The 27,958-nt window shown below is 40.8% G+C and overlaps 1 protein-coding gene across 8 annotated transcripts in view; it reads left to right on the forward strand.

Annotated features, from left to right (window-relative positions):
• The window catches only part of dtnbb (dystrobrevin, beta b), a 32,978-nt gene extending 5,279 nt beyond the window's left edge, over window positions 1-27,699 (forward strand). For 3 of the 8 annotated variants that reach the window (XM_027275017.1, XM_027275016.1, XM_027275018.1), the window contains exons 6-20: window positions 1,841-1,926; window positions 2,188-2,342; window positions 2,436-2,541; window positions 3,657-3,823; window positions 5,622-5,746; window positions 12,109-12,183; window positions 17,101-17,191; window positions 18,607-18,695; window positions 19,152-19,265; window positions 21,166-21,262; window positions 21,597-21,617; window positions 23,069-23,228; window positions 23,403-23,492; window positions 23,749-23,802; window positions 24,757-27,699. In XM_027275017.1, the coding sequence (XP_027130818.1) occupies window positions 1,841-1,926; window positions 2,188-2,342; window positions 2,436-2,541; window positions 3,657-3,823; window positions 5,622-5,746; window positions 12,109-12,183; window positions 17,101-17,191; window positions 18,607-18,695; window positions 19,152-19,265; window positions 21,166-21,262; window positions 21,597-21,617; window positions 23,069-23,228; window positions 23,403-23,492; window positions 23,749-23,802; window positions 24,757-24,782 (1,456 nt within the window). In that variant the 3' untranslated portion in view covers window positions 24,783-27,699. Of the gene's footprint in view, window positions 1-1,840; window positions 1,927-2,187; window positions 2,343-2,435; window positions 2,542-3,656; window positions 3,824-5,621; window positions 5,747-12,108; window positions 12,184-17,100; window positions 17,192-18,606; window positions 18,696-19,151; window positions 19,266-21,165; window positions 21,263-21,596; window positions 21,618-23,068; window positions 23,229-23,402; window positions 23,493-23,748; window positions 23,803-23,920; window positions 23,945-24,756 lie in introns of all 8 variants that reach the window. The other 5 variants (XM_027275020.1, XM_027275019.1, XM_027275021.1 and 2 more) reach the window with 5 other exon arrangements.
• Window positions 27,700-27,958: the final 259 nt, after the last annotated feature.

Raw genomic sequence — 27,958 nt, forward strand, 5'->3', positions numbered from 1 at the left:
CCTAAATAATCCACCCAGCCAGGATTTAGGCCTCAGAGGTCCTGGAGGTAAAATGGAACAAACACAGGTCTGCCTGCATTGTCTGTCATGCAGCAGATAGAAAGTGTGCTGTGTTCCCTGAAGTAACCCTGGTGATGTTTTACTGTCTCTCCCTCCTCTTAATGTCGGCTCTGTACTCAAGGCCTCGGCACACTGTGCATCCTGGAGTGCAGAGGTTTATTATTGACCGTAAAGCTCTCTCTCATTATTGTACCTTGTGTGCTCAAATTGATTGGCCGCCTGCCCTCTCCATTCATTGACCCGTTCAATTGCTTTACTTTTATCTGTGAGGCCATTCTGGTCCCGCTCCTGTTATTATTCATGCCGCCCATATCTCTGGGAAACTTCGTGGAAATGACTGTCTGCGATCACAGGAAGCAGTTTCGCTATCTGTCCCTGAGGTCCAAACTGAATTAGGCAGAGGAGCTTTCATGTACTCTGTTACCTCTGCTCGGAAAGCCAGAGCTAAATGAATCTGAAATGAAAGAGCTGGTCTCTCTTGGCGAGTTAAAACCATTTCAAGGGGTCTTGAGGCAGCCGAATAACGACCTGGATATCCTGCGTTAATGTGACTTAAGGCTTAGTTCATGATTTTTGTGCACCGAGATGTTTTAATTGTAATTTGGCACGTTGTGTTTCTATCATGGAGTCGTTTTTTTTTTCCTGTTCTCATCTTAAAAACAGGATTCTGATAAATATTTGATCAAAGCAACTTCATGTAATTTCATCTGAACAGCAGCCACTGTGGCCACAAGTGTAAAACATGTGGTGGGATAATATTACACTACTGTAACACACAGTGACAGTAGCACACCAGAGGTGGAAAGTAATGTTTGTGTACTTGAGTACAAATATGAGTTTCTTGTACATTACTTGAGTGTTTTATACATGTTTTACACTTCACTACATCTGTCTGACGACTACAGTTTTTCACAGGAAGCCTTGTTTCTCCCAGTTTGGTGATTTTGTGTTTGAAAAAAAGAAAAAACTAAAGGCATTAAAGGTCCGGTATGTCAGATTTAGAGGGCTGTATTTACAGAATATTGCAGAAATGGATATAATATCATTAGTGCATGATCCACCTGAAAAATAAGAATAGTTTTTGTTACCTTACAGTCTTTTATGTCTACGGACATCACGGGTTCTCTCACAGAGTCTCCCACGTTAAACATACAAGATATAATATAAAAAGATTCGACTTTTTAGGTGCATAGTTTCTCCTTTAATGCTAGGATGAAGAGGGTGGAGGGCGAGTGGGTTTGCAATCACCAACTACACCGCTAGATGCCACTAAATCCTACACAATGATCCTTGAAGAGTTCCTTTATGGGTTGTGAAAATTCTCCCACTTCTTAAACTAAATAGATTTTTTAAAAGTCCCTGGAAAATGCATAGTCATGACACTGAATACTGTTTTTCTATTGAGAAATGGACTTTCGGGGATGTCGTTTAGCTCAGTTGGTAGAGCGTCCGCCCCTTGGCCACGATGGTCCACAGTTTGAATCCCGCATGTCATTCCCCATCTCTCTTTCTCCCCGTATTCCTGTCACTCTTCAGCTGTCTCTGTCAAATAAAGCTTGAAAAGGCCAAAGAAAATATCTTTTAAACTGATATATTAAACAACATAACAACAGTAGGAGTATAAAGTAGTTGAAATGATCTCAACCTTAAACAACAGCAGTAAAATTGAACGTACACATTAATGCAGCACTAACATTTGACTGACTATTTTTCTGCAGAATCAGTACTTTTACTTTTACTGTACGCACTGATGAAACATCATCTTTCTTTGCACTTGCAGTGAAAGCCATGGGAAGCTGACAGTTTTCTCAATGAAAGCCATGCTGGCAACAATGTGTGGAGGGAAGATAGTGGACAAACTACGCTGTAAGTACATTTCTGAGCACTTGCTGTGTGTGTCTTTCTATCAGCTTTAATAAGTGATTTTATTTCTCTTCATGTAGTTGCTCGGGTTAAACACACAGGGGCAGTGTTGGAACATGCATGCAGAATTCATTTAGCATATTTGATCTCTCTGCTGAGTATAGGGACTGTGGATCAATAACATACATTCACAGAAATGTCAAAAGCCTGTTTGCCTTCTGCTCTTTGCTAAGAATAATAAGTCTGACATTTGCTCTCTCTCAGATATTTTCTCACAGATCTCCGACTCGAGTGGAGTCATGATGTTTGCCAAGTTCGATCAGTTTCTCCGGGAGGTGCTGAAGCTCCCCACAGCCGTGTTCGAGGGTCCTTCTTTCGGCTACACGGAGCACTCGGTGCGGACGTGCTTCCCTCAGCAGGTATGAGGAGGATATCCAAACCCTTCTTCTTCCACCTTCTTCCAAACATTGTCACGACCTGTTTAATACATGCATGTGTGTGTTTGTTTCCAGAAGAAGATCATGCTGAACACGTTTTTGGATGTGTTGATGGCAGATCCTCCTCCTCAATGCCTCGTATGGCTTCCCCTCATGCACCGACTTGCTAATGTTGAAAACGGTAAGATCTGCTCTCCATAATATATATTTATAAATATATTTTATATTGTACATCCACGTGAAAGTTCCTCATTTCATCTTTCTAAACCTGAATATGTAAAAATACACACAAACAGTACTATAGATTAGTGAGGTTGTATATTTATTGTCCCAATAAGGTGTAACAGCCAAACTAACAGCATCTCTTCATCATCATTCATAATTACCTGAAAACTAGTTAGATTGTTGTAATACATAACAAGGATCAACAAACATCCAGCTTCTGCCACACCAATTGGCAATGACTACATGAAAAAATACCCTAAGAATGTTTACATATTTATAGTAATATATTATTATATATTATGTTAAAATCATTTCAAATGAAGACATTTGGGACATAATAGGTGATACAATATCATCTTACAGGGCTGTGGGTAGTGAGTAAAGAAGTATTCTGATTACTTACTTCAGTTGAAGTACCAACACAACAATGACAACAAAAACAAAATACTCCTTTACAAGTGAAAGTCCTGCATTGAAGTTTTATGTTTATGTATTACCGGCTAGATGTGCTTCAAGTATCAAAAGTAAAAGTACTGCATTGTGTTACATTATGCTGCGTTATGAGATTAGCGCATCAATAAGTAAGTAGTATTTCACTGTCACGGCCGCTCAAGGTGCTACAGTAGTTTATCTACTTTAGTTGCACTTCAGTTCTTATTGTAGTCGGGTGGTCATTGTGGTTGTTGTGAGATGATTAATGGGAGAGGACAGGAGAAATAATGGATCATTCTACCTCTTTGGACCTCGGAACAGTTAATTAAATAAAGTTTAAAGAGGAAATGTCTCTTTGATGGAAGAGAAACGTGACAAGGAGCCAAACTAGATACTGTTTTTTTATAAAGTTTCACAAGCCAGACAGTTTAGAAACCACTGGTGTGTTTTATGTCAAATCTGAAGCTGTAAAGTAACTATGTTTAGATAAATGTAATGCAGTTCTTCAGTAAATGTACTTAGTTACTGTCCATCACTGGTTGTGGACGTACGCCAGGCGCAAAATGTTGGAGCCACCGCCTTAAAACTGGCTGCACTCGAAGGTTTTTGTGAGTTTCTTTGTTTTTTTTTTCCGCTCAGTCTTCCATCCGGTGGAATGTTCATATTGCCGGAGCGAGAGCATGATGGGTTTCCGGTATCGGTGCCAACAGTGCCATGGCTACCAGCTCTGCCAGAGCTGCTTCTGGCGTGGCCATGCCAATGGTCCCCATAGCAACCAGCACCAGATGAAGGAGCATTCATCTTGGGTAAGTCAAAGCGCCTTATCGCTCAGAATTGTAAATCGTGTCGTTCCCTTTTCTAAACTGTCCAAAAGTCAATATCTCCGCGAGAGTGCGGAATGATTTTTTTTTTTTACAGCACAGCAGACTAGTCAGCCGTCTCGTTACATTTCCTGTCCTCTCAAAGCAATCCAAGAGGGGGTTTTTATAGAGTTTTTACTCATTTTGGAAAATTAAATTGTATTGATTGAATTTGCTGCGATGCCGCATTCCCCCCACCCCCACCAAAGCACGATCATTAAGTTATGAATTGAAACAAGGGAAGTCATAGGCGCTGGAGATCCCAAATCCAATTCCTGTCCCACTCAGTTTTCACAAAGAGAAGAATGAGTGTGCATGAAGCCTGAGGACTTGAATAACATACATAAAACAAAATACGCTGTCTGTAATATGGAAAGAATACATCGGTGATATCGTTCACTTACATTTGGTTTCCAGCGCTCAAAACAATCTTAATGTTTGGTTTTGGCAGCGTTTTCCACCAGGATGAAGGATCCTTTGACCTTTGCTGCATCTTTAATCCCATAACACATTTCATTACAAGTCAATGTGATTTACATTAAACAGATAAATCTCTGGTGATCAGACAGTTTGTACCAAAGATCAGGACCAAAACTAACTTATGGCGCCATCTGGGATGGCCATCTGGGATGGCGCCATCTGGGATGGCGCCATAAGTTAGTTTTGGTCCTGATCTTTGGCACAAACTGCCTGATGGCGATGATGAATAGAATCACAAAATACAAAAATAGATAATACATAAATAAAGTTTGCCCGTACAGTGATTAAATGTTATAATAAACGTAATGATTGCATAAAAAGCCGAGAAACCAATTCAGCAAACATAAAAACTGCAACAATAAAAACAATAAAACGTTAAAGGTCATTTAAAATCCATTACGTGAAGGAACACAGAGGATAAAAATCATCCGAGAAGATGATCGAGGCTTTAAAAAAAACTCCTTAAGGGCACCTTAAATAAAGATCTAAAAACAGTTGTGTTCAAACTTTTGAAATTCCAAATAAAACTTTCTTTGATTCTTTTTATTCATTCCATGTTGTTTCCCCCCACCCAAAAAAAAATAATGTCGCACGCTACACCGATCATCCTGCCTTAAGGAACCGCTATCCTATCTTACCTCAGATTAATTCATTAGTTTGTGTTTCAGTGGAGTGTTAAATGAGAAAAACTTCAGTCCGACTTCACTTTCGGAGACTCTGCTACCATGAGAAGGAAATTCTGGAAAGTTTTCTGCTTTTTTTTGCATGACGGCGCTCAGATTTCACAGATTACACACTGACATTGCTAATCTCTGATGATAATATATACAAGTATAGTTACAGTATTATCTGTTTTTATCAATAATGATGATAAACGGTGATGCTACATACTGTAATTGCCAATTTCTGACTTGTAAATAGGATTCGCATGAATATCTAAATTAAAATTATTATGAGAAACTCTTGGAAAAAGGTGGTTTAACCCAGATTTAATGTATTTCACTCACACATATCTGTCTGCAGTTGTCCATATGAAATAAATGCAGAATAATAAACCTGCTTTGCAGTTTTAGGACTGTAGGGCAGCCTCCAAAACTGCCTGTGAAGTAGCAGATACAAAAATCATGCACGAATTCCTACTTCTGACACAGTAAACAAACAGCTGACCTAGTTATGTAAATGACTTCCGAAGCAAAACTGTTTTCTGCTATTCCCACACGATGACACGACAGCACTCTGTTTGTGTGCCCTGCCCTCCTCACAGAAGTCTCCGGCCAAAAAGCTGAGCCACGCAATCAGTAAATCTCTAGGCTGCGTCCCCATCGGAGAGCCGCCGCATCCCGTGTTCCCCGAGCAGGCCGAGAGACCGCAGGAACTCACCCATACTGTGTAAGTGCCCGTCCCCAAAAAAGCATTTGTTACCAACTGTTTGTGTCACTGATGAGGGAAATCCGACCAAGTATCCAACTGAACTCAGTGTGCTCATGATCTATAGACTGTTCTTGTCATGTTACTGCCTCCATATTTCCATTTCGCCGTCACCACATGACTGATAGAGTGCCATCTCGCTCAGATGTCAGGCGCATGATTATTTGCTAACGTGGGAATGGTGATATACTGCACAGGTTTGGCCGTTAACGGCACAGTCGTCCTCATCAGTCTGTTGGCAATGAAACGGGGGGAGGACGGTATAAATCTCACACTCCCGGGCTTTGAGGCTCCTGGAAATCATTACAGGAAATGCATTATATTCTGCCGCTGTCTTAAACCACGCACACTCATTTACATTTCAGTTGAAAAATAGCACGATCTCCATAATCAATTCCACCGCCGAGATACATCCACTGTAGTCCACATCGCTGGGGTCACTTCATATTTTCCTCATCACTGTCACGCCGAAACTCTGACTCCGCCGAGACAGAAAATCTAATAATGTTTCAGATTATTTTTTTTTTAAATAAAGAAAAAAAAGAAGTGATTTATGATTTTTTGCTTTGTCATTGCATTAGTAGGATCACAGGAAATCTCTCAACTTTCTCATTTGAGCTTCCCACATTTCTCATGGCACATTTCACAACAAAATCCTGCTTCATATTCCAGTCACGACCATAAAACCTAAGCTGTCTGTTATGCTGCTTTTTTGCTGCTGGCAAAGTGTCAGTGAGTAATTGATAGCGAGCTATATCATGGAAGGGAGAAAGTAGCTCGGTGAAATGCCAAGAAAAATAGACACAACATAAATACATCAACGCGATTTCCTGTTTTACCGCCTGACAGGTTCCGTTATCCCCGAATCAGTTCTCACGTCCTCCGTCAACAGGAGGATTGTTCTGCGATTCGTGGCCAAACTTACGCGTTTCATATGAAGTTTTAAGACATTTGCATGAATTTACAATTCATCACAACGTGGGGGAATCGACCTGGATGTTTTCTCCCCCAGCTGAGAGATGAGGCGATTGGATTAGTCATATAGGCTGTGTAGCATGAAATTACATCACACAAGTAGATTAATATTGATTAAAATAAAATTTGTGGCTAAACTACTTTGGATTATGTCTCTTCCAGTGCCCTCAGCGAGCAGTAATCTGTGTTGTTGTTTTTACAATGTTGATTATTTCAGATGACGGAGGCCAAGAGAATATTGAGTTCTGTCCAATAGGAGCTCTTGGTTATATTGGATCAGCCTTTTACTGTAATTCTTTTTTTTCCAGAGTGATTTTTCCATGAACTGTCTGAGTGTTTCTTACTATAAAAAGATATATCAGTTATTTGCAGTCGGGGGGGAAAGTACATCTAATCTGCTGTATGTGAGTACAGTTTCCATCTTTCCATATTGTACTTCCACTCCACTCTGCATCACAAGTTAGCTGTCAGATTTTACATTAAATATCATAGAAGTTATTAAAAATATAATGTATTGTAAAAGTTTAGTTTGGGCATAGACGTTTATACTTTAAACTTCTCAGGTGGTTTCATTTTAAATAACTCGTAGGAGCCTAAAGAGGACGAATGAAAAATAATGTCGCAGCATTTCATCTCTCAGATTTATCTTCAGTCATAGACACCGTCTTTGGGAATCAAACGTACTTCAAACCAGCTACAACTACTAAAAAAGTATGTTTACTTGTGTTACTTCAATACATTTTGTTGATAATACTTCTATACTTTTTGTATGGAGTATTTTTAGATTGTTGTACTGGGACTTTTACTTGAGTGAAAACTTCCTTCTTGATGATTTGACATATAAAAATATCTCAGTGACATCTCTAAAAACAGAATTTCTTGTTCTCCTTCAAGACTTTAATAGATAAAGTGCATTCTCATGCTCTCGCAGATGGCATTTCGAGTTTGGTGGCACACTGTGTGTGTGTGTGTATGTGTGTGTGTGTGTGTGTGTGTGTTCACTGACTTTTAGGATAATGGATGTGACTGTTGACCCCTGAGACCCAAACGTCTATATTTGGTTCTCAAAGCATTTTTATTTGTGTGTGTGTGTGTGTGTGTGTGTGTGTGTGTGTGTGTGGTGATGGAGTAGTGCCTCTCATCGTGCGCGCCATGAAAAGAGTTTTTTAAACCTGACGACCGTTCAAAAATCAGTTTTTATCACTGACTGCTTTTCTCAATTCTGCAGCACAGTTTGGCAAATCATATTCAAAGAAAATGTCTTTTGTGCGCACAAAAAAAATCCAGATTTAAAAAAAAATAACACATCATTCGACAGATAATTTAAGATGATAACATTTAAACGATGAGAACATCAATACCACTTATATCAGCCTGTTAAATATGACGCTACAGACAGGAGACAGTTATCTAAGCTTAACATAAAGACTGGACACAGGTGGAAACAGCACCTCTTAAAGGTGCAGTGTGTAATTATTACATTATTAAAATAATGTGAGATTTGGGGCCTTTATTTTCAGAATAAGACAGACATTGTATATAATATCCATAAATATGGTTTCATGCATGTATAATCACCTTTAAAATAAGAATCTTTTTATTTTTGTTGCTTAAAGATTCTCCATTTATTTTGCAACTAAATTTTACACACTGGACCTTTAAGCTCACTTACTGACATGTTATATCTTTTTTATTTTTTAATTTTATCCACACAAAAACAGATATGATTACATAACACATCCATTGCTTACAGCTTGGTGCATTGTCAGTATTGGTCAAATGAACACCAACTTTCTGTCTTAATTCAGCTTCAGAGGTGCTGCTGGTGGATTTTGTTACTGGCTGCAGCTTCATATTTATTATATTTTATAATCTAACTCTTGGCAACAAAACAAATGAGTACATTGCCCCCCAAAAAGTTGATGCAACAAATCCAGTCTAACCATTGTAAATCTTCTGCACCTCTTTTTGAGCCTTAAGGGAGGAGCTGGCACTAATAGAATAATTCCCATTTGTTAACGGTCGACTTCAGAGAAATTACGAGTGAATACATACAGTCATTTCCCGCCTACCATTCCCATGTTGATTTCCCTGCTGGCTACAGAAATCTCCCCTCAAACAGGATCCCTCAGATAATTAGTCACAGGAAAAACTGCCGCGCCTCCAATTTTATTCTTCATCGACTTCATTTTTATTGACGACACATAACACAGAGAGAAATGTACTGTTTGTGTTCTAAAAGTAGTGCAGCTAGTTGCCAATCCTGATGAATGTTTGTCTGTGTGAAGAAGTGTTATTTAATGTTGCGAACCACAAGACATCAATCAGCGCGGTCTCTCAGGTGTGTGTGTGTGTGTGTGTGAGGCTGACGAAGCGCCTCTGAGTGAGTAATAAGGGTAGAATAAGGTTTGAGCGTCAGCTTTGATCAAAACCCCCAAAACAAACAGACACGAGTCTCCCAGTTGTCCCTTTGCGCCGTCTTCAGACAAAGTGTAGCTATTCTGATACTGTTTTGAAATATTTACTGGCACCTGAAAGCAAAGACTAACAGCGAGCTGAGCTGTGAGTTTTTTTCACCCTCCCTCCTCCTCCTCCTCCTCCTCCTCCTCCTCCACTCAAACTGTCAGCGAGATTCCTGGGGATTTGTGTTTGGAGAGGAGTTATAGGTTTGGGATGCACCGTCTGTCTCGGGAACTTTAAATCTACGATACGGCTTCTTACCTTTGGACTTAGCGCGGCTTCTGCCAGAACGACTTTAAGCACTGAAATAGTCTGAGAGACTGAAAATAGGCATCTCAGAGTGCTTTGCATTAATGTGGAACGTACACTATAGTGTCAAATGCCACGGTTAATATTTAGCAACCAATTTTCCACTCTCTGTATAATCCCCCAGAAATCCCTTGACATTTTTTTAAAACGCCTTCCTCTGTTTTACATCTTTTTAAACTCTCCGGGTCAATGCAAATTCCATCAATGTCATCAAAACAAAGGGGCGAAGGGGGCCGTGTAATTCACTCCTCTGTGAGCGTGATCCGTTGTGTTTTTATGGATGCGGTACTGACAGCCTCCAGGGGAAACAGGAGCACCTTTGCCAGCCAGGGGAGAAGATGCTTCGTGTTTGTGTGTATTATTTTTAGCCGACTGAGGGCGATTGAAGGCAGCAAACGCATCTGTCGTTGTCAGAAATAAGGTGAATGTGTGTGTGTGTGTGCGAAGCTCCAGCAGACTTAATTTTCCCTGTACCCCTGCCAGCTACCAAGTACAAGGAAAGGATGGTACATTGTCATTCACTGCACGCAGGTAGCACGAGGCTTAGCGCATTGCAGACTTTGATCTCTTGGTGCCTAAATGTTGTGTCAGTTCACTCCCCGTCTGACCTCTGAGGCACCGGGCTGAATGACTTGAAGGATTTCTTCGGCGAGTGAACTCCACCGCTGCTGCAGACGCCGGTGTGAATGAGTCTGTTTGCAAGTGGAAAAATGAAATACCTCTGCTGTCAAGCTTTTATATAAGACTCTTTTTATTGTGCCCTACTGTTCCATGGGAGTTATATTGGTGCGCTGAAAAAAAAGGACTGATGATTATTTATAGCCGTGAAGAGCTTTGACTTATGTAACTCACTGAAGGTATGAGGGAAATATATAAACGCAATTATAGATTGCATTCTTTTTTTTTTGTTCTCCTGTGGGGATCAGAATAAATTTGTGCTTTTGCACACACACAATTTCTAGTGTGTGTGTTCATGTGTTAGAGAGAGGTGAAACGACAGAGTCAGAGCAGAGAGAGAGAGAGGGAGAGAGAGAAATCTACGTCGTCACAAAGTCACGTGACCGCTGAGTTTCCTTGGAGACAGCAGCAGTGTAGTACATTGAGATGCTCGCCTGCTCAGTTGAGAGCAGATTAGGCATCTGGCAACAGCGGCGGTTGGATGTATTTTGCCAGCCAGACAGGTGCTTTCTCTCCTCACAGAGGTAAGTGTGATGCCTCTTCACCTTCAGGGGTGGATTATTGTAATGAGCGTTGAATCGAGAGCCGAACATTTTTCCCCTTACTCGGAGTATTCGTGCACACAGTTTGTCTGTGATGGAGACTCGAAGGCAGCGTGTGCAGGTAGTAGTAGTTTTACCTGTTATCATCTTATTGCTTGAAACGTAAGAATGAGCAGGATTGTGTTTGTGCAAATGGCCTGAGAAAAAATACAAATTAGGACTGATGATTTAAATCATGCAAGACTGTGTGTGCATGGTTTAGTTTAGCCCTGAGGGAAATTCAAATGTATGAACTAATAAATAATTGCAGTGTGTCTATAAAGAGAATGCTGAGCATCCACAGGCACGATGTAATTAGGCGTGTGAACCGATAAACCTCAAATATTTCGAATACTGTTAACATAAAGTCTGCGAGTTTTCTCGGCTCCTCACTTCTGTTTTGTTTTTAGCAGCACAATAATTCACAGAGGAGACTGAGGCTGTGTTTGCTGTTGAGGCACTTTGTGACACAGTTACAGGAAGAAAGGGCTTTCAGTGCCTCGTGCTGATAACGGTATTCTGCACACACAACGTGGATATAAATAGTTTGATTTTTTTTCATCAAGAAATGCTGATTGGACAAATAAAAGCATAATAGGGACACGTTGCTGTTCAAGGCGCTTCGCCTTTTATGTGATAATGAGGCGCTTTAAATAAAACAGTCACTTACAATGGACTCGAGGTGATGACTACAGAGAAGATACAGAGATGATGCGACTTACACAGAGAGCCGGCTGCTGTTTTTCATGAATGTGAAGCTGAGATCACCTGAGATATTTTTTGATCCGTTAATGAGACTCTGGTCTTGGGGATTGGGGTGGGGAGGGGGTTTGGGTTTCTAAAGAGCTCGCCGGGGCCACAGATTCAGCTGCCAGATGGACCCCATCGCTTTGTTTACTCTCACAAATTACCTCCCACAATGTCACCTTTCCTAGTTTTTCACAGACTTCCAGTTTAATTAGATTCCCTGTCTGCCCGTTGTTGCTCTTGCTCGTGTTTAATTAGGTTTAAGCTGATTGCCCTAAAAAAAAAAACATTCAAATTGCCGTTCTCCAAAAAAAAAAAGTCAATTATTTCGCTACAGTTTTGAGTTAACTGGAGTGCAACATGTTGCCTGCGTTGTGCAGAACGCTCATTTATAATGATCCCCTCCTCCGCCTTCCCTCTTACCCTCTTTTGTACAGTCGGATTAAATTGCAGTCAGGATCGCTGATTCATGATTACTAATAAAATGCAAATGCCCTCGACTCCATTCCCCTGGTGTCAAGCACCACAGGCCTCTGCAGTGTAGCATTAAAGACCTCTAATCTTGTCTTTTAGTCAGCCGAAACCAGTGGCCAACAACATGAACGACACAATGCTCATGTCCTCTGGGACACCCACTCCTACCAAAAGGTAAGCAGGCATAACTCACTTCTTCTTCTCACAGTTCCTCAGCTTCACTTTTTGTTTTCTGCAAAGATGACGAGGTGTCACGTTAAGTTACACACATGCAACATAAAGTTTTGTAGCTGACAGATTCTCTCTCTCATCAGTGGAAATAACAAGAACAGCGCCGCAGATCAGACTACAGATGTTATTTGTTGCCTCACTCTTGACACACATTTTTTTTCTGAGCAGCGTGCCCTCGCGAGCGTAGTTTTAGAGAAACATTTGTTACGCTGTCATGAAGAATATGTGAGCGCTCCTACTTTAAGGCTTGATTTGACAAACAGATCATGATAGAATTGGAGCTTTAGTGTGTAAGCGGAGAGCAGGGCGAGCCCAATTGTCTCTCATTTCAAGCCTCTCTCAGTTTAAAGGCCACCTCTATTATTATTTACTCGCAGTGGTAATGAACCATTGTGGTTATGAATTCGATAATGGAGAGCACTCTGAGGCGGCTGTGATGTATCCGCGCTCTGTCCTGCAGGTTTGTGCTGGCTGAATTTTCCCTTTTCGTTTGTCTCTCCATCACATCTTTCTTTCCCGGGCGATTTATGTTTGCAAGACGGGACTGCTCAGGGACTCAGGACATCCCACGACACATTAGAAGGGAAGAGACGTCAGTGTCTGGTGTACAGAAAGGATAGAGGTGTGCGTGGGTCTCTGTTTAAGATCAGAGCGTTTGATTGGAATCAGAAAAAGATTCAGGAAGAGCTTGAATGAAGTGTGTGCACTTGTTTTTTTTCTCCCGCTTGTGCTCTTCTGGGCCGGCTTATCATACAGTACTACACCAAGGACCCAGACAGCTGAAGGGCAGCATGCACGCTGCAAAAAATGTCCATCACAGCAAGACTTAAACATAAAATGTGATGTTTTTAAATCATAAAAATCTGCCAACACTCCTTTCTGTCGCCCTAAAAATTGACGTTTCAATTTGAAGAAAGTGTAATTATCCGCTGGAAGATTTCCTATCTGTGTTTAGGAAAATGAAACGCTCAGAATCAATACCAGATTAAGTTTCTTGCAGAGATGAACATTTTGTGCAGTGCAGTCTCGTCTCCAAGGGCTGACAGTATCAAGATCAGAGCAGGTTTGAAGTAAAGCTGACAAGATAGGGACACCCGAGGCGGTAAGCGATGTCTTGCATCCAGACCCCGTGGAGGTCAATGGAAGGCGATCACGTGCTGCAAGCGTGTACGAGAGCAAGGCGACGCTCTCCGGAGGTTTGTTTCACTGTGGCAGTAATGAAGAAGCCTGATAACCTTTGTCTTGACATTTTTGCTCTGTGAGTCAGAGCTGCTTTGGGAAGATGTCATGCACGGAGGATGTTGTTGCCCTAGGGGGGGGCATAACAACTACAAAGCTGCCAAATTTAGGGCAGAAATTGCGCATTAAGCCGCCGTGACGCCTCCAAAATAGTTTGCATTGAGAGTCAGTGTGGATACCGGTAGATAAGGTGTTGAACGAGGAAGGACGGAGCAGGCTTCACTCAGGTTTAGTTGCAGAAAACCAGAAGGCCAGTTCCTGCCGGCCTCTCGCTGTGTCACATTTGGCTTGTAAATAATAATTACCCAGCACTGGCCTGCCTGCTTTCACATGAAGGGCCTATGAGTCAAAGATGCTTCTGCTGAATAATGCAAAGCTCCTTGTGGCTCTGCTTCTGTTCGAGAGCCCCCGAACTGAAAAGCCTCAGCAGCAGCAGCAGCACTGTCCTTGTTTGTTGACCCTTTCAGACTCTTTTCTATCAGAGAGAAAAATAAAAATACATTCGTGATTGTTTGCCAGTGCAGCTGAAACTCTACACCGCTTGTTTGGTTTCCAGCCCCCGCTCTCTGATACCGTCCGCTCTGCTGACATGGCACCTGCCCCCCACCTCCCACCTCGCTCACCACTAGCCAGTCCTCCAAGGGCGAAACTCAATTTATTACCTGTTAGTCATGCAGAACCACGGCGGCTGGAGATAAAATTATGGAAAAAAAAGGAAGAGAAGAAAAATTAAATGCTGACTTGAGTTTGATGAGTTTCTAAATTCAGAGTTGACTGAGAATTAACCAAATGTGAGTCAGAGAGAACTGAAGAACCTTCTTGGATGAGAGGCTGAAACGTCTTCACGGGTCTACAAAGCCTTTTTTGTAGAAACATGATGGATGAGCTCTAAGTAGTTACACTTTATGAGTCGCCCTTTTTAGTATTTACAAGCAGTATACAATCATTTTATGAATGGTTTGTTATACAGTACACAGATATAAAGAAGCTGCAGTGTTTATTAATTTAAGTATTTGTTCAATTTCTCCTATGAAGAACGAGCGAATGAATACATACATGTATATTGTATATAAATGATGTTATGTTTATACACCAGCCTTCAATAATAAGTGTATAGACAGACAGACAGACAGACAGACAGACAGACAGACAGACAGGAGGAGTTATAATTGTTGACATTAATACCCACTCATATCTGCGTCCAACTACATTACAGTGTGTTACAGACCTAGATTTTAAGGTATGTATGCATCCTATATCTGGTAAATAAGGGGACTTAAAGTATTTTTTACATTAACTTGATATACAGTACGTAATTCCAACTTTGGGTTTCATTGAGATCAAAATTTCTTAAGCTGAGAATAAAAAACAGCTGCATTCAGACTAGAGGTGTCAAGATAAAGTGAAATAACACACACATGACAATGTTGTGTAAGTAATCCAGCAGCTGCTCAGCGGTTCACACATTTTAATATAGTAAGTAGGTGAGAGACAGTAAAAAAGTTAAAGATGACTTGACCTTTTACATTACTGACATTATTACTTTTATTTCTTTAAAATTGTCTAGATGGATATCATGATAATATCGTTATCGTGAATTCTTTTGGCCACGTGAATCTGATATTGCGACAGCCCAAATTCAGATCACAACAATCACCACACAGGCTTTTAAATGTCCTTGGGGAACGATTATTAATTAGAATTAATAAATGATAATTACATTCACAAGGTGCCTGAATCCAGTCCTGCCAAGGTCAGTGCGTGCGTATGATGAGGACGCATTATAATCTGACTCCACCTTTCCGGATGCCACGTGCGGCACACTGGGATCATTTTATTTTTTTTAGGAGAGGTAACATGAGGCCGGGGACACTGAAACATGAGTCAGCAACATCTGACCGAATGAATGTAACTATCAGCAGAAACACAAAATTTTAGATCTGTCACGTCATGACCGATATCCGAAACAAATAATAAGGTCATTACTGTGGCTGAAAGTGATCTGGCAAACCAGATCTGTGCATCCACAATCAAAGAAACATTATTATAAGTAATTATTGTTATAAACAAGAAGAAATGTAAGATTTAAGAGAGATAATGTTGCAAGATGATGTTTTCTTATCAGTAATGATGAGTATCTTAAGAAATAAAGAAATTATTATATTATACTGTGCATCAGATTCATAAAGAATGCTGTTATTATTATCAGGATATTGATTCTAACCACATTACGCAGCCCTGTTAACAAGTAAACATGCTATCCATCATGAATATTGCAGAGCCAGTCAGGATATAGATGTATCATCCCTCCAGATTATCAAAAAAAAGTATATTTCTTGTCTCAGCATTTAGAAATCTCCAAGTTTCTTATCAGTGTAGGACCAGCGCTGTCTGAGATAAAACCCAGCATCTTAGAACTAATATCTTCAGATGTGTGACAGAAATAAAGGATGCCTGGGAAAGATGCTCGAGGGCAGTTCATGCATCTTTGTCCAAAACCTGGCACAGACCGTCAGGTGTTGCCAGGAAACTCCCCCCGATGAAGCCGAGGCAGGGAGCGGCTTCGGGACTGATAGCCAGCGAGACAAAAACAGCCCATCTCAAGAAGACCTTGTAGGGTCACAGCATTTCTTCAGCAGCTCCCTGATGTGCATTAATGTATTATTTTATTCTTACAAGAAAGCCTCAGGCTGTGTGTGTGTGTGTGTGTGTGTGTGTGTGTGTGTGGTTTGGCCTGAGGATGAGACTGTAAATTATTTAGTGTCCAAATTTAACATGACATTTCGTGATCGGTGGAGTGATTTCACTTTTTTTGTAGCGCTGGGCCGACTGAATGTTTTTTTTTTTTGCCTGTGACACTATCTTGAAACGAGTCGAATGATCCGCCCAGCATTTTAAGATATCATCACTGGCCTAAGAAAACCCTTGAAACAAGCGAGGTAGGAGCTAAAATTATCTCATCACACCGACAGCTTCTTTTTTTCTTTTTTTTTTTAATCTGCTTTGAGTAAGATAAGATTTTTAATACGGACGGTCTGCAGTGTGTTTGTGAGCCTGGCTAGTCAAAGCTACAGGGACTGTGGCTGTTGATGCAGCAGGGTTTGAAGCCAGATTGGGTTTAATGGTCTTAATTATTGCTCGCTCTCTCTCTCTCCAGTCAGAGTCCAATAGCACCCAGCAACCAGTGCAGCTCTCCTTCACTCTTCATTTGCAAGACCGCCTGCTGAGAAGGGACAGCATATGTCCTGTCATCTGTCCACACCATATGCCACGCCCATGATCATTTAAAGTCTCATGCCTTATTTGACATTTCCAGGCAGTGATGAAAAGGCCAGAACGGGCTTTGGCACAGTCACAAATGCATTTGGCATGCTGCATTCTCTTCTTGTTCATCTCAGCTCATTGTTACGACCAATTATCTCAGACTGACTATCAACACTGGAGTCAAAGCCGGTATTATTATACATGAAGGTCACCTCAATTATAAAGTTTTATTTCCATGCATATAGTTTTATATAATCACTCTGACTGTTCAAACTTTACTTACACAAGAGCTTTTCACATTAGAGCCAGTGTTGCTGTGTGTGTGTGTAATATTTCTCTGTCTCTGACCTTGGGCAGTGTCTTGGAGAGTCCCAGCCGGCTAGATGAAGAGCACCGCCTCATCGCTCGCTACGCCGCCCGCCTGGCAGCCGAGGCGGGCAACTCCACAGTGAGTGTCTCGCAGGACGGCCCGTGGTGGAGCTTCAGTCAACCTGCATTTCACATGAAATGCCCTGACAAGATGTAGTTAGGAGCTTAGTTGCGTCTGGAGAACTTAAATGCTGAAGCTGTGGAAAAGACGCTTTACAAGTCAGGCTGTCTAATGCAAATGAAGAGGGGAAGGGATAAGTGCTTATTTTTCAAGTTTTCTTCAAACATGATGGAATAAGAAACACCTGCTGCATGCTTTAAAATAGTACTGCTTAAGATTTGAGTTGATTTGGAAACATTCATAGTGCTTTAATATGACAACAAATACTCCTTAAGGAGCTACTTCAAGCTACGGCAGAAATATAACAGGAGATCGACAGGTGTATCTCTTCAGATGCAGCCAAACAAAATCACATTTTAATAAAGGAGTCAGTCAGTGTTGACAGTATTGGAGCAGCAGCTCACTGTGGCTCCTTTACTCCCTTGCAAAACTTTTAAAATTATAACTTTAGACATATATTTCGGATGATCACAGTCAGCACCAACTCCGCTGGCAAATACATGTGTTTACTGTGACTACTTCACAATAAAAGCCACCCAGTTGATGGCTTTAGGTGTGAAGCAGAGGCAGTATGAAAATGTTCAGTTTGCATTAAACTTTAACAACTTAGTGTCAAGAGAACAAACAGTGAGGCTGATATCAACGAGATGAAGTTGGCAGGCGGACTCCGCCACTACCAATTAAAACTACTTTATATTAAGAGATTCTCCTCAAGACAAAAATAGGTTTTTGATTTCATGAAAGTCTTAAGGATTATAACTGTAAAGCCTTTGAAAACTTGGTTTCAAATCTTAAGTGTCTCTTAAAATACTCACGACTAAATATACACTGTCATAGTTAGACTTTCTGTTTTATGGAGTGTGACCAAACAACCCACCAACTGTTCAGGTTGCATAATGTAGTGTAGAGTAATGTTTCATGACTCGTAGTTGAATCAGCTGAACTGGAAAATATGTGGTTCTTTAATAAAAAAGTACATAGGTACATAGGTAGATTGCGACATAAGTTACTACAACTTCCAAAATGCATCTTGGCATGAAACATCCAATCGCAGATCTTAAAATTCTGTCACATTTGTCACTAACAGTGGGTGAAAGCTAAAGATCAGTTATGAGAAAACTGATTTTTTATAATCTGCATCTGAAATTAATTCACTTTTAATTTTTGGGGGTCACTCAAACGTTGATGTAGGTTTACTGCAGGTTTGTTTTTCACTTTGCAGTCTGACACGGGGACGCTGTGCTCAGCTGAAACATAACAAGTCTCCAGCAGAGAGTCATTACTGCACACTGCGGTCAGAAGGTAGCTGTCTGTGTTTGACTTTTGTTCTCCTGCCGTTGTTAATAACATTCTGTGATCGTTTTGTTTTTCAGCAACAATGTCCTCCGTCAGACCTGAGTTTTAACTTTGATGCCAATAAGCAGCAGAGGCAGCTGATCGCAGAGCTGGAGAACAAAAACAGGTACGATTCATGTCATTTAAACACATCGAAAACAAAGCAGTCTTTCACTGATTGGTTGGCAGTCGTGGAAATCACCTTAGGTACGAATATAGGCTCTTCTGACAACTATAGTTACTACGGTTTCTTTGCAGATTTAGATTTTACATGCAAAACATATATTTAGTTAAAGGAACAGTCAGACATTTTGGGATATAGACTTATTCGCCTTCTTGCTGAGAAGATCTGCAGATGAGAAGATCAATAACAACAGGAAGCAGTCCGATAATATCAGCTCTACCTTGACAAGCAACATTAAAATTCTGCCTACACATTAATGCATCAAAAATAACAATCCAGTAATATCCAGCATGAGTAGTACTTACCTTAGAATGCAAGAATACTACTTTAACTGAAGTAAAGTATCTCCGTGTGTCTTCCACCGCTGCTGTTCGTTAACTGATTAACCGACTTCTTCAGGGAGATCCTCCAGGAGATCCAGCGGCTGCGTTTGGAGCACGAGCAGGCGTCTCAGCCGACCCCAGAAAAAGCCCAGCAGAACCCCACGCTTCTGACTGAACTGCGGCTCCTCAGGTATCTCCACCACCACCACCTGCCTGTTTTAGAAGGGCATCTCCATGAAGAAAGAGGGAGAAAGAGCCATATATTAAGGGAATTAAGCAGTAAAACCACTCCGGGTGGCTGTTGTATTTATGTAGGTTGGACCCATTCTTCAAGTAGAAATAATGTCTTGCTAATTCAGGAGTGTGTTTTTTTGAATTAGCTTCCCCAGCTGCAGCAGCGTGGGCATTTGTCATGCTGGCAGGACGCTGAGACCCTTTGGTTCAGTTCTTGGAAGAGACGCATTACAGCCCTTGTTGTCCTGAATGACTCCTTGTTTGTCTGGTCTGGCCTGAATAATGAATCAGCCATAACAAAGACTGATTTTTTTATTTTTTTTATTTAATGTTTTCGAACAGAAGTGATTGCTGCCCTTCAATGCTGGTTAATTATACACCGTTAGAACAGAAATAGAGATGATTTGAGTCATACTGTCTCGGTTTTTACCACCCACACAGTTAGAGGATTGTTGTACGTACAGGAATCTGTTATTATGTGTTTTTTTATGTGGTAATTAAACTTTAAAATAATTGGCTTATATAACTGGAGGATCCATTAATTCCACTTACTGTTTCTCCCAGTTTAATTCAAACATGTCTAGAAGCATTTCTCAGCTCACTGAGCTTGTTTTAGACCAGGATATTATCAAGTACTAATTATTTCATGGCAGGCTGTGCACTGTGTTTGGAGCCTGGCTTGGACGGCTCTGATATTGCCTTTATTCAGCCCGGGGTTACATAACAGAGCAGAGGTGTTTACAGTCTGCGGATGTTTGTGAGCTCCTGATGGGACAGACAGACAATGGCTGTTGTGCTTTTAGGAATTTTTCAAATTGCAGCTATACGTTTTGAACACCAGAGGGTGATAATAATCCAGAATCCTCACAGAGAAGACACGTCCAGGTATTTGGGTGTCAGACTCAAATGACCTGGGAGGCTCTCTCTGTTCTCTTCCTTTAACTACGAATATAAACTTTGTACTCTGAAAAGAAGCAACCTGTCTTACGTTATTCTCTCCCTCATATCTGCAGAATGAGCGACGCTCCTGAGATCGTCTTCCTTGCAGATTAGAAGGAGTAATAGTCGCAATAAATTGGGGCGGTCGGTAGTGTAGTGGGTTAAGCGACCGCCCCGTGTGTGGAGGCTATAGTCCTCGCTGCAGCTGGCCCCCGGTTCGAATCCCGCATCGGACGGATAATTTACTTCGTGTCACTCCCCCTCTCTCTCTGCCCCCTGCTTCCTGTCAATCTGCAGCTGTACTATCAATAAAGGCATAAAAGGCCAAAAAAATAATCTAAAAAAAAATAAAATAGTCGCAATAAATTAATAGATAATCTATTGTACGCCTCTCTTGAAACTGTCCCGGGTCAAAATTTCTGGCTAGTGTCACGTCCATTGCAGTAAATCGGCTGATCACAAGTTACTTGAATATTTGCGTTGACCAGTTGTGCAGCTCATGAATGTTAAATGTGGATTTCATATTTATTTATTCATTCATTTATTTATTTCAGCCTCCTAAAGAAACGGAAGCGAACAAAAGACAAATAAATAAAAACTAAAAATTTAAATCCACACCTGGATGACCAGGTGTAAAGTAAAAGTTAAGAGATTGATTATTAAAATAAAAGTATTTGTAGCAGTGGCACCGTGTAGATAAAATACTAAAGAAACATTATTATGACAGAAAAAACAGGAGCTCGACATTCTGCAGGAGCTATGGACTGTACATTCACCAAGCATCATCTGTGTGTCTGCAACTGATCCTTGAATAATCGGATCAAATCAACAGTAAATATGTATTTGTAATATGTATCCCCCAAAAAAATGGATTCTCAAGGTGCACTTCTTCTAAATTCTTTTCCTTTTGGCTTCAGACACAGGAAGGACGAGCTTGAGAGGCGCATGTCAGCCCTGCAGGAGAGCAGACGGGAGCTGATGGTGCAGCTGGAGGGGCTGATGAGGCTGCTGAAGGTAAGAGCATCACCTGTGTGATTTAAAAAAAAAGAAAAAAGAAAAGCCTCTGAATCTGTATTAATATCCTAGGATGGTGCATAAACACCACATCTGCTAATCTAGTTTACATGATTCGGTTTTTAAAAAGCTTGGTGGCATGTTTGATGAAATGAGATGTTGGCATGTTTTTTTTTTTAAAGACGTTGCCTTACGTTTTGTTAACGTGCCGTACGGTGCATGCAGAAATCCCTTTCTTCTCCTCCTCCTCCTCCGTCTTCTTCCTCTGCTGCTTTAATTCTGTTGCTCTCACTCTTCTTGCTCTCTCTCACTGCTTACCTTTGCTGGCTGATAGGATGAGGAGCAGAAGCAGGCTGTAAGTTGCCCTTAATTCAGTTTGCAAGGCTCAGTACCTGGCTCTAGTCTCAGCACTTAGTTTAATGCTACCGTGCTCCCGCCACCTCTTCACACAGATGTGATTGAAGGAAGTTTTTATAATAGACTTTTTAAAAAGAAGGATGTAAGGAAGGATAATAGGATTCCATCTTTAACTGGGTTACACTAATCTAGTCCTACTCCAACACTTGAGAGCTAAAGCTCCTGACACAGTCTTCTCAAGTCCTTGGTCCAAGCACGTTGAGAGAACTGTGTTTTTCTTAGCCCAAATGTCAGGGACCTGTTCCTTTCATCGGCACTAACAACCTCCCGTCTAATGTGACTGCAGTCTGGCCGGCCATCTGCCGCCTGGCTCCTGGCCATCGACCTGGGCTTGGACCAGTCTCAGAGAAACACACAGCGATCCATTCTCCGTGAGATATATCTCCGGTCTCAGCGCTCGGCCCGAGTCGCTCACCCTCACATGGTTCTCGTTACCCCCTTGATGCAGTAAAGGTGCACTATAGAGACTGCGGAGTATAGCCAGCCAGTTTAGGATGTCCAGAAGGTTTTTTTTCTCTTTTTTTTCTTGCCTTGTTTTTGGTTGTTCTCCCTATTGAGGATTAAGTTCTTTTGATCACATCTGTGTCTGTGTTTGTTTTAATAAAAGTCATCTTTACAAGCGAAAAGGCCATCTCTCCCCAGAGCTGCAATCTGCGATTGCAATACGCCATCTTCCATTGAACTGTTCCAGAATTGGCTTTGTTGATGTAGAGATTAATTTGTAGATTTAAATTTGTTGCTCGGAAGCCCAGATTTCGCTAAAGGTTTGCACATGGAAGACTATCCAGTATGTCAATAACCAGATACGCCATGTGTTACGTTAACGTCACTGCCAAAATACTGCCTGCTGATTTGTCAGCTAGTCTTTTTCCACTTCCACACATAGAAAGAATCGACGTATCTCATTCATCTGCTGAGATAATATTCATCCGCCGATGCAAATCAAGACTCATAAACATGTTTCAAGACCAACTTTACCCGAATTATTGTGAGACTATTGTTGTATGTATTTCTGAATGACTAGTAATAGTTGGATGTTTTGGGAAATATGTTTTCAGGGTGAAACAGCTAAGCCCGGCTCTGTCCAGAGATCTGCATACGAGCACATCTGAAGCTCACTAATTTTTTATGTTAGATCTTTTTCCATACAAAAACAACTTATCAGTATCAATAAGTATCATCTTCTCGTTAATGAGGCAAGAAAGCAAGCAAGCGTGTTTCCCAAAATGTCAAAGTATTACATAAACATCTGTTTCAAGACTAACCGAGGTGAAATAAACAGATTCATAACAAAAAAATCATCATTTTCCATCTCCATGTTGAACTCTGTACATAAAGATTCAAAATGATGATGACAGTGTAACTATCACAGATGTTTTTATGTTGCAGTCCCAGTCCGGAGGCTCCCCTCATTCTTCCCCCAGTCACGGCGCGGGCTGCTCCATGCCCATGCCCATACGCTCCACCTCGGCTGGGTCCACCCCAACTCACACGCCGCAGGACTGCCTGGCAGGGGTGGGAGGCGACGTGCTCGAGGCCTTTGCTCAGGGTGAGAACGCCCCGGCTTTTGAACATAAGTTTCCGTTTAAAATCCAGACCACGCCATGATAACACAGTGATTCTAGCACCTGGATATCAGGCGCTTCACTTTGACATGATTCCTCTGCAGGGGGAGAAAGTGCACATGTTTTTAATTCGATGTGAAACTGTCTCTGCGTTCCAGGTGTACCTAGAAATCTTCGGAATGATCTATTAGTTGCTGCTGACTCAATCACAAACACCATGTCATCGCTGGTGAAAGAGCTCCACTCAGGTTAGTTTGAACCACATGTTTCCGTCTGTTTTATCATCTGGATTATGTTCTGTTTAAGACGAGGGTAAGAGGTTTGTTTCCTGGGTTATTTATGAGGGAATTTAACATGTCATTACTGAGTGCTTTACAGCAGATATCTTTCTCTGCTTTTTTGTCATTCTGACACCTGCTTCTAATAACGTTTCCCTCCTTGTGTTTGAGTTTTCATACCGCCCGAAAACACTGTCACTGTTAATCTCAGCTTTTGTTTTTAAAGTGGATGACGGCGGAGACGAAGAGGAGACCAACATGAGGAACGGCGGAGACAGAGGTGAGTCCACATACACATACATGAATCTGTCACAGTCTATGTCGAGTGTGTGCCACTCAAAAACAGATCGTAAAAGATTGACCAGTAAAATTCAATATTCCCTTTCTTTTTTTTCCAGCCGAAGCAGAATGAACAACAAAAAGTAGGAATTATTATAATTAATGAATCTTATATTATGCATATCTAACGTAGAACGAAAGCCAAGAACGGCTGCTTCATTTAATCTGATTCTATTACCTCGAGATCACAAGTTACTTGTCTCGTTATTCTGAGACGTCAAAATATGATAACGGGTTCATTTTCTCATTATCTCGAGAAAAAAAAACACGCTGTCGTTTCCTTAAATACAACAACAGGTCGTTTCCTCTAGATAATACAGTAAATATCTTCAAAAGGCCTTTTTGTCAAGTTAATGTGTTATCTCATTATCTAAAACAAAAAAAAATCATAATTATGCTGACATAACAAGATAATTAACCCAATATCATGAGAAAACAACCCAAAACATCAGCGTTCTCATCAAAACAAGATAATTAATCCATCGTCACGTGATTCCTGAGATAAACGGATAATTAACCCGTGATCTCAGCGTAATGGAGCTGCAACTACATCTGTTCTTGGCTTCCGTATATACATACATATATATATATTAATTTTATAGAAACGAGTTGCCTGAAGTGCATTTATTTTCTGCAACTGGGCGAACAGCAGTTGTTGTTTATGGTGACAGCATTGTTTCTGCATTTGCATGACACCTTTATCAGCCAATAAAATAACTCGTTTGGCTCATTATAACGAGCTTCTGCTTCAACCCTTCGTTCAGAGTAGAAGGCACCGTGGCACACGGCCACAAAGTCATTTATGCCTTCTTTTTTTTTTTAATTATTAATTAATTCAGACGATGCAGACTGTCAGCGGCAGTAAATTTGCTTTTCTGTGTGTGTGTGTATCAAGGCACAGTGAGAGTACCGAAGCACTGAGGAAAAGACAAACACCATTCCACCCTGTAAGGACATCCAGTCATCAACTGGGAAGAATCAGTAACAACAACAACAACAACAACAACAACAACCCCTGGCATTAGCACGTAGAGTAATGCATGCTGTAATCTAACAACAGGATTTCACTATGTGAAAAAAAAACATTTTTTCACACCTTGCAGGTAGCAAGATGTGTCTAATTAGCGAGTGTGTATGTCGTCCTGTAAACAAAAACTGCTGTAATTACCCAATGAGTTCCCTCATGACTGCTAAGGAATGGCTTGCTGTGCTTTCTCTTCCCAACTGTTCCATTGCAGCAGATCATTCTGTAAATAAAAATACTGTAAACCACGGGAACCATGACCCCCCCCCCCCTTGACATGAAGGTGACCTCCCGTCACAAACACGTTCCCTGTCACTGCTTTTGTATGATTAGCGCTCTAGTGTTATTCTTTTTTCTTTTTTGTATCATTCTTGCATGAAGTTGCACTCCGTGTCCGGATTTTAGGTACTGTACCATGCTATGCCAGCTCTTTGTGGGTTTATGACGACAGCTGGGGTGTCAGAAGTGTCCTGCCTCAGGATTCACGCTGAGTGTGTTTACTCGCACGTCAATATTCTGAAGTTTGTTAAAAAAAAAAAACTCACCGTGAAGGTGCCAGCCAACCAGCGACGGCTCCAGGAAGTCTTTGTGACCAGGCCAAGAAATAGTCCAGCATATAATACCTCCTAAAAATTAATTAAACAAACGAGATGTGATGTATGGAGTGCTGATAGCTGGATTTTTCTTTCAATATGTCCAAAAACTTTTTGTTTTTGTAATTCATTTGATTTGTAAATCAATATTATATTATATGGTGTATAGTTCAGTAGTTAACCTAAAGCTAATATCTTTGTTGTTGAGGGATGTTGAGTGTTGAACTATTTCTTGGCCATGATTTTGTCATCTAACTCTCAACAGATGATTATAAAATTATTAGTTAGTTGCAGCTTTCACCAAGTGACCGAACACCTCCTGCTTCCAGCATCATATTAATATTTCTGTTCATGTTTGCCGTGGTGTCTGGTTACAACATAACCAGGAATACCAGCAGCTGGTATCCAGAATATTCGGTGCATGTAAACACACTCACTGAGTCACACACTGTACTTGCTGCTACTGTGCTCTCAGTGAGCCACCCTTGCAAATAAGAGGGCTGCGCGATTAACAGAAACCAAGGGGCTACTACGAACACAACGATGAGCCGAGTCTCATCGTTTCTTTCCTCCTCCACCCCGGGGAAAACTCAACTGAACATGCCTGACTAGCTGGTAGCCTCAGTATTTATTTCAAATGTAGGGAAGCACCTCAGGATGTTTAAAATAGTGAATAATGAAGCTTAGGCACTGAGTTTTAGTTGAACACTTGTACAGTATGTGAGGATGTGAGGTCGTAGTAAGCAAGTAGGAAACGCTTTGATAGCTTTATTTAGTTAATCAAGGAATATTGAACATGTTTATGTGCAATGAAGGTCGGTGCTCAGGGACTGCAGAGCTACTCTAGAGAAATAGTAACCCGACCTTTAACCGCTGGAGGTTAAAGGTCCGTGACGACTGAGAAATGGTTTCATTCCAGAATATACATCCACCATTTTTTACACAAAATAGTCCTCGTGAGTTGAGAATCTTATTTCTCATTTCATCAAGTCAGTTTATCTCGTTTTGGAATGAAACTAAAGGTAAAGAGGGGAAAAACAACAGCAAGTGATTAAACGCTGGGTAAAGAATGTGGGTCATTAGGAAGGAGAGAGGTTTTTCTAAAGTGCTATTTGGTCGAGCATGTTGTTGGATATGGTTCTTCTGTGTGTGTGTGTGTGTGTGAATTTGTGTCTAAAGCAAAAGGTAGCTATCAGCCAGAGAGGATGTTTGTTTCGAGTCAGACAGATTTATCAGGTCTGAGTTACCTTTTACATTTTTTAATCTTCTGGTTCAATGTTTTGTTTTGTCATCTCAAATGAAAATGAGCAATGTTTGCTTTTTTTTTCTTTTTTTTAAAAGTAAATGCAATGTAATAAAGGTCTGGGAGCAGTTTTAGAGCGACGTGTTCAGTTCTCAAAGGAAGTCGGATTGAACTGAAAAGCCTGGACATTTGTTTTTTGTTTTTGTTTTTTGAGATTTGTACAGTAAGCCTATCCTATAAGCTAAGTATAAGGTTTCAGCAACCTGTTACACTGTGTCAAAAAAAAAAAAAGGAACAAAAAGAGGCTCCTCTGTTATCGCCGTTCTAAATGTGATGTTTTCCTTCAGTTCTCTGTTCTGCTCTATGTTATCATTATTGTTATTATTCTGGTTTACAGTATCTAGTGGAGTATAGTCTATGTAATGAGTTTGTCGAAATGCAGATTCACCTCGCACACTCATACTCGCACCCAGATATAAATCCAAAAAAAAAAGTTATTTCAAATTCTGTGATGGCTGCTGTCGAAAAAAAAAATGTTTAATTTTATCACGCAAAAAAATTCAAATGCAGAGGTTAAAAATGAAAAACTGTCTTCCCCTTTCATTCAGAAGTTCGCTTTTGTTTTTGTTCTTTCGGTTCGTGCCTGTAGCTGTTCTGTAAAGTGCTGTACAAAGTAACCATTCAGCAAATAAGATGATCTATCAGCCTTTATGTCCGAGTTTTAGTCTGTGACTTTGTAGAGATTTTTATTTATTTATTAAACGTGTGTTCAGGGTGGAACCTGATGCTCAGCCTTTACATTTGTGCCAAACTGTTTGCAGACATTGTGTGTCATACAAATTACAGGTATATATCAAAGTATATCTGCATTAGTATGTTGTTGTTGCCCATAGTTTATTCACAGAATGCCTGGAGATGTTCACAGTTAATGTTTTCCACTGCTGGAAAAAAAAAAAAAAGAAGCTCGCATTTCATAGATAATATTAAACACAGAAAACACATTCCAAATCTACTGATAGACAGTCACTGATGTCATTTTAGCCAGTGTGGAGGCAATACCGTATACCCTGCCAGACCAAACTCGGGGTAATACAAACAAAAACACAGTCGGTCATACAGAGGTGCGTACATTGTGATCCTTTTATTGTCTGCAGAGAGACAATGTGCAAAGAGGACGACCTCGACGACAGCACCCCACCCCCCTCCCTGATGTTATTTATCTATGTATGTGTTCTGT

The sequence above is a fragment of the Larimichthys crocea genome, chromosome XXIV (genome assembly GCF_000972845.2).
Source record: "Larimichthys crocea isolate SSNF chromosome XXIV, L_crocea_2.0, whole genome shotgun sequence".
NCBI lineage: Eukaryota > Metazoa > Chordata > Actinopteri > Sciaenidae > Larimichthys > Larimichthys crocea.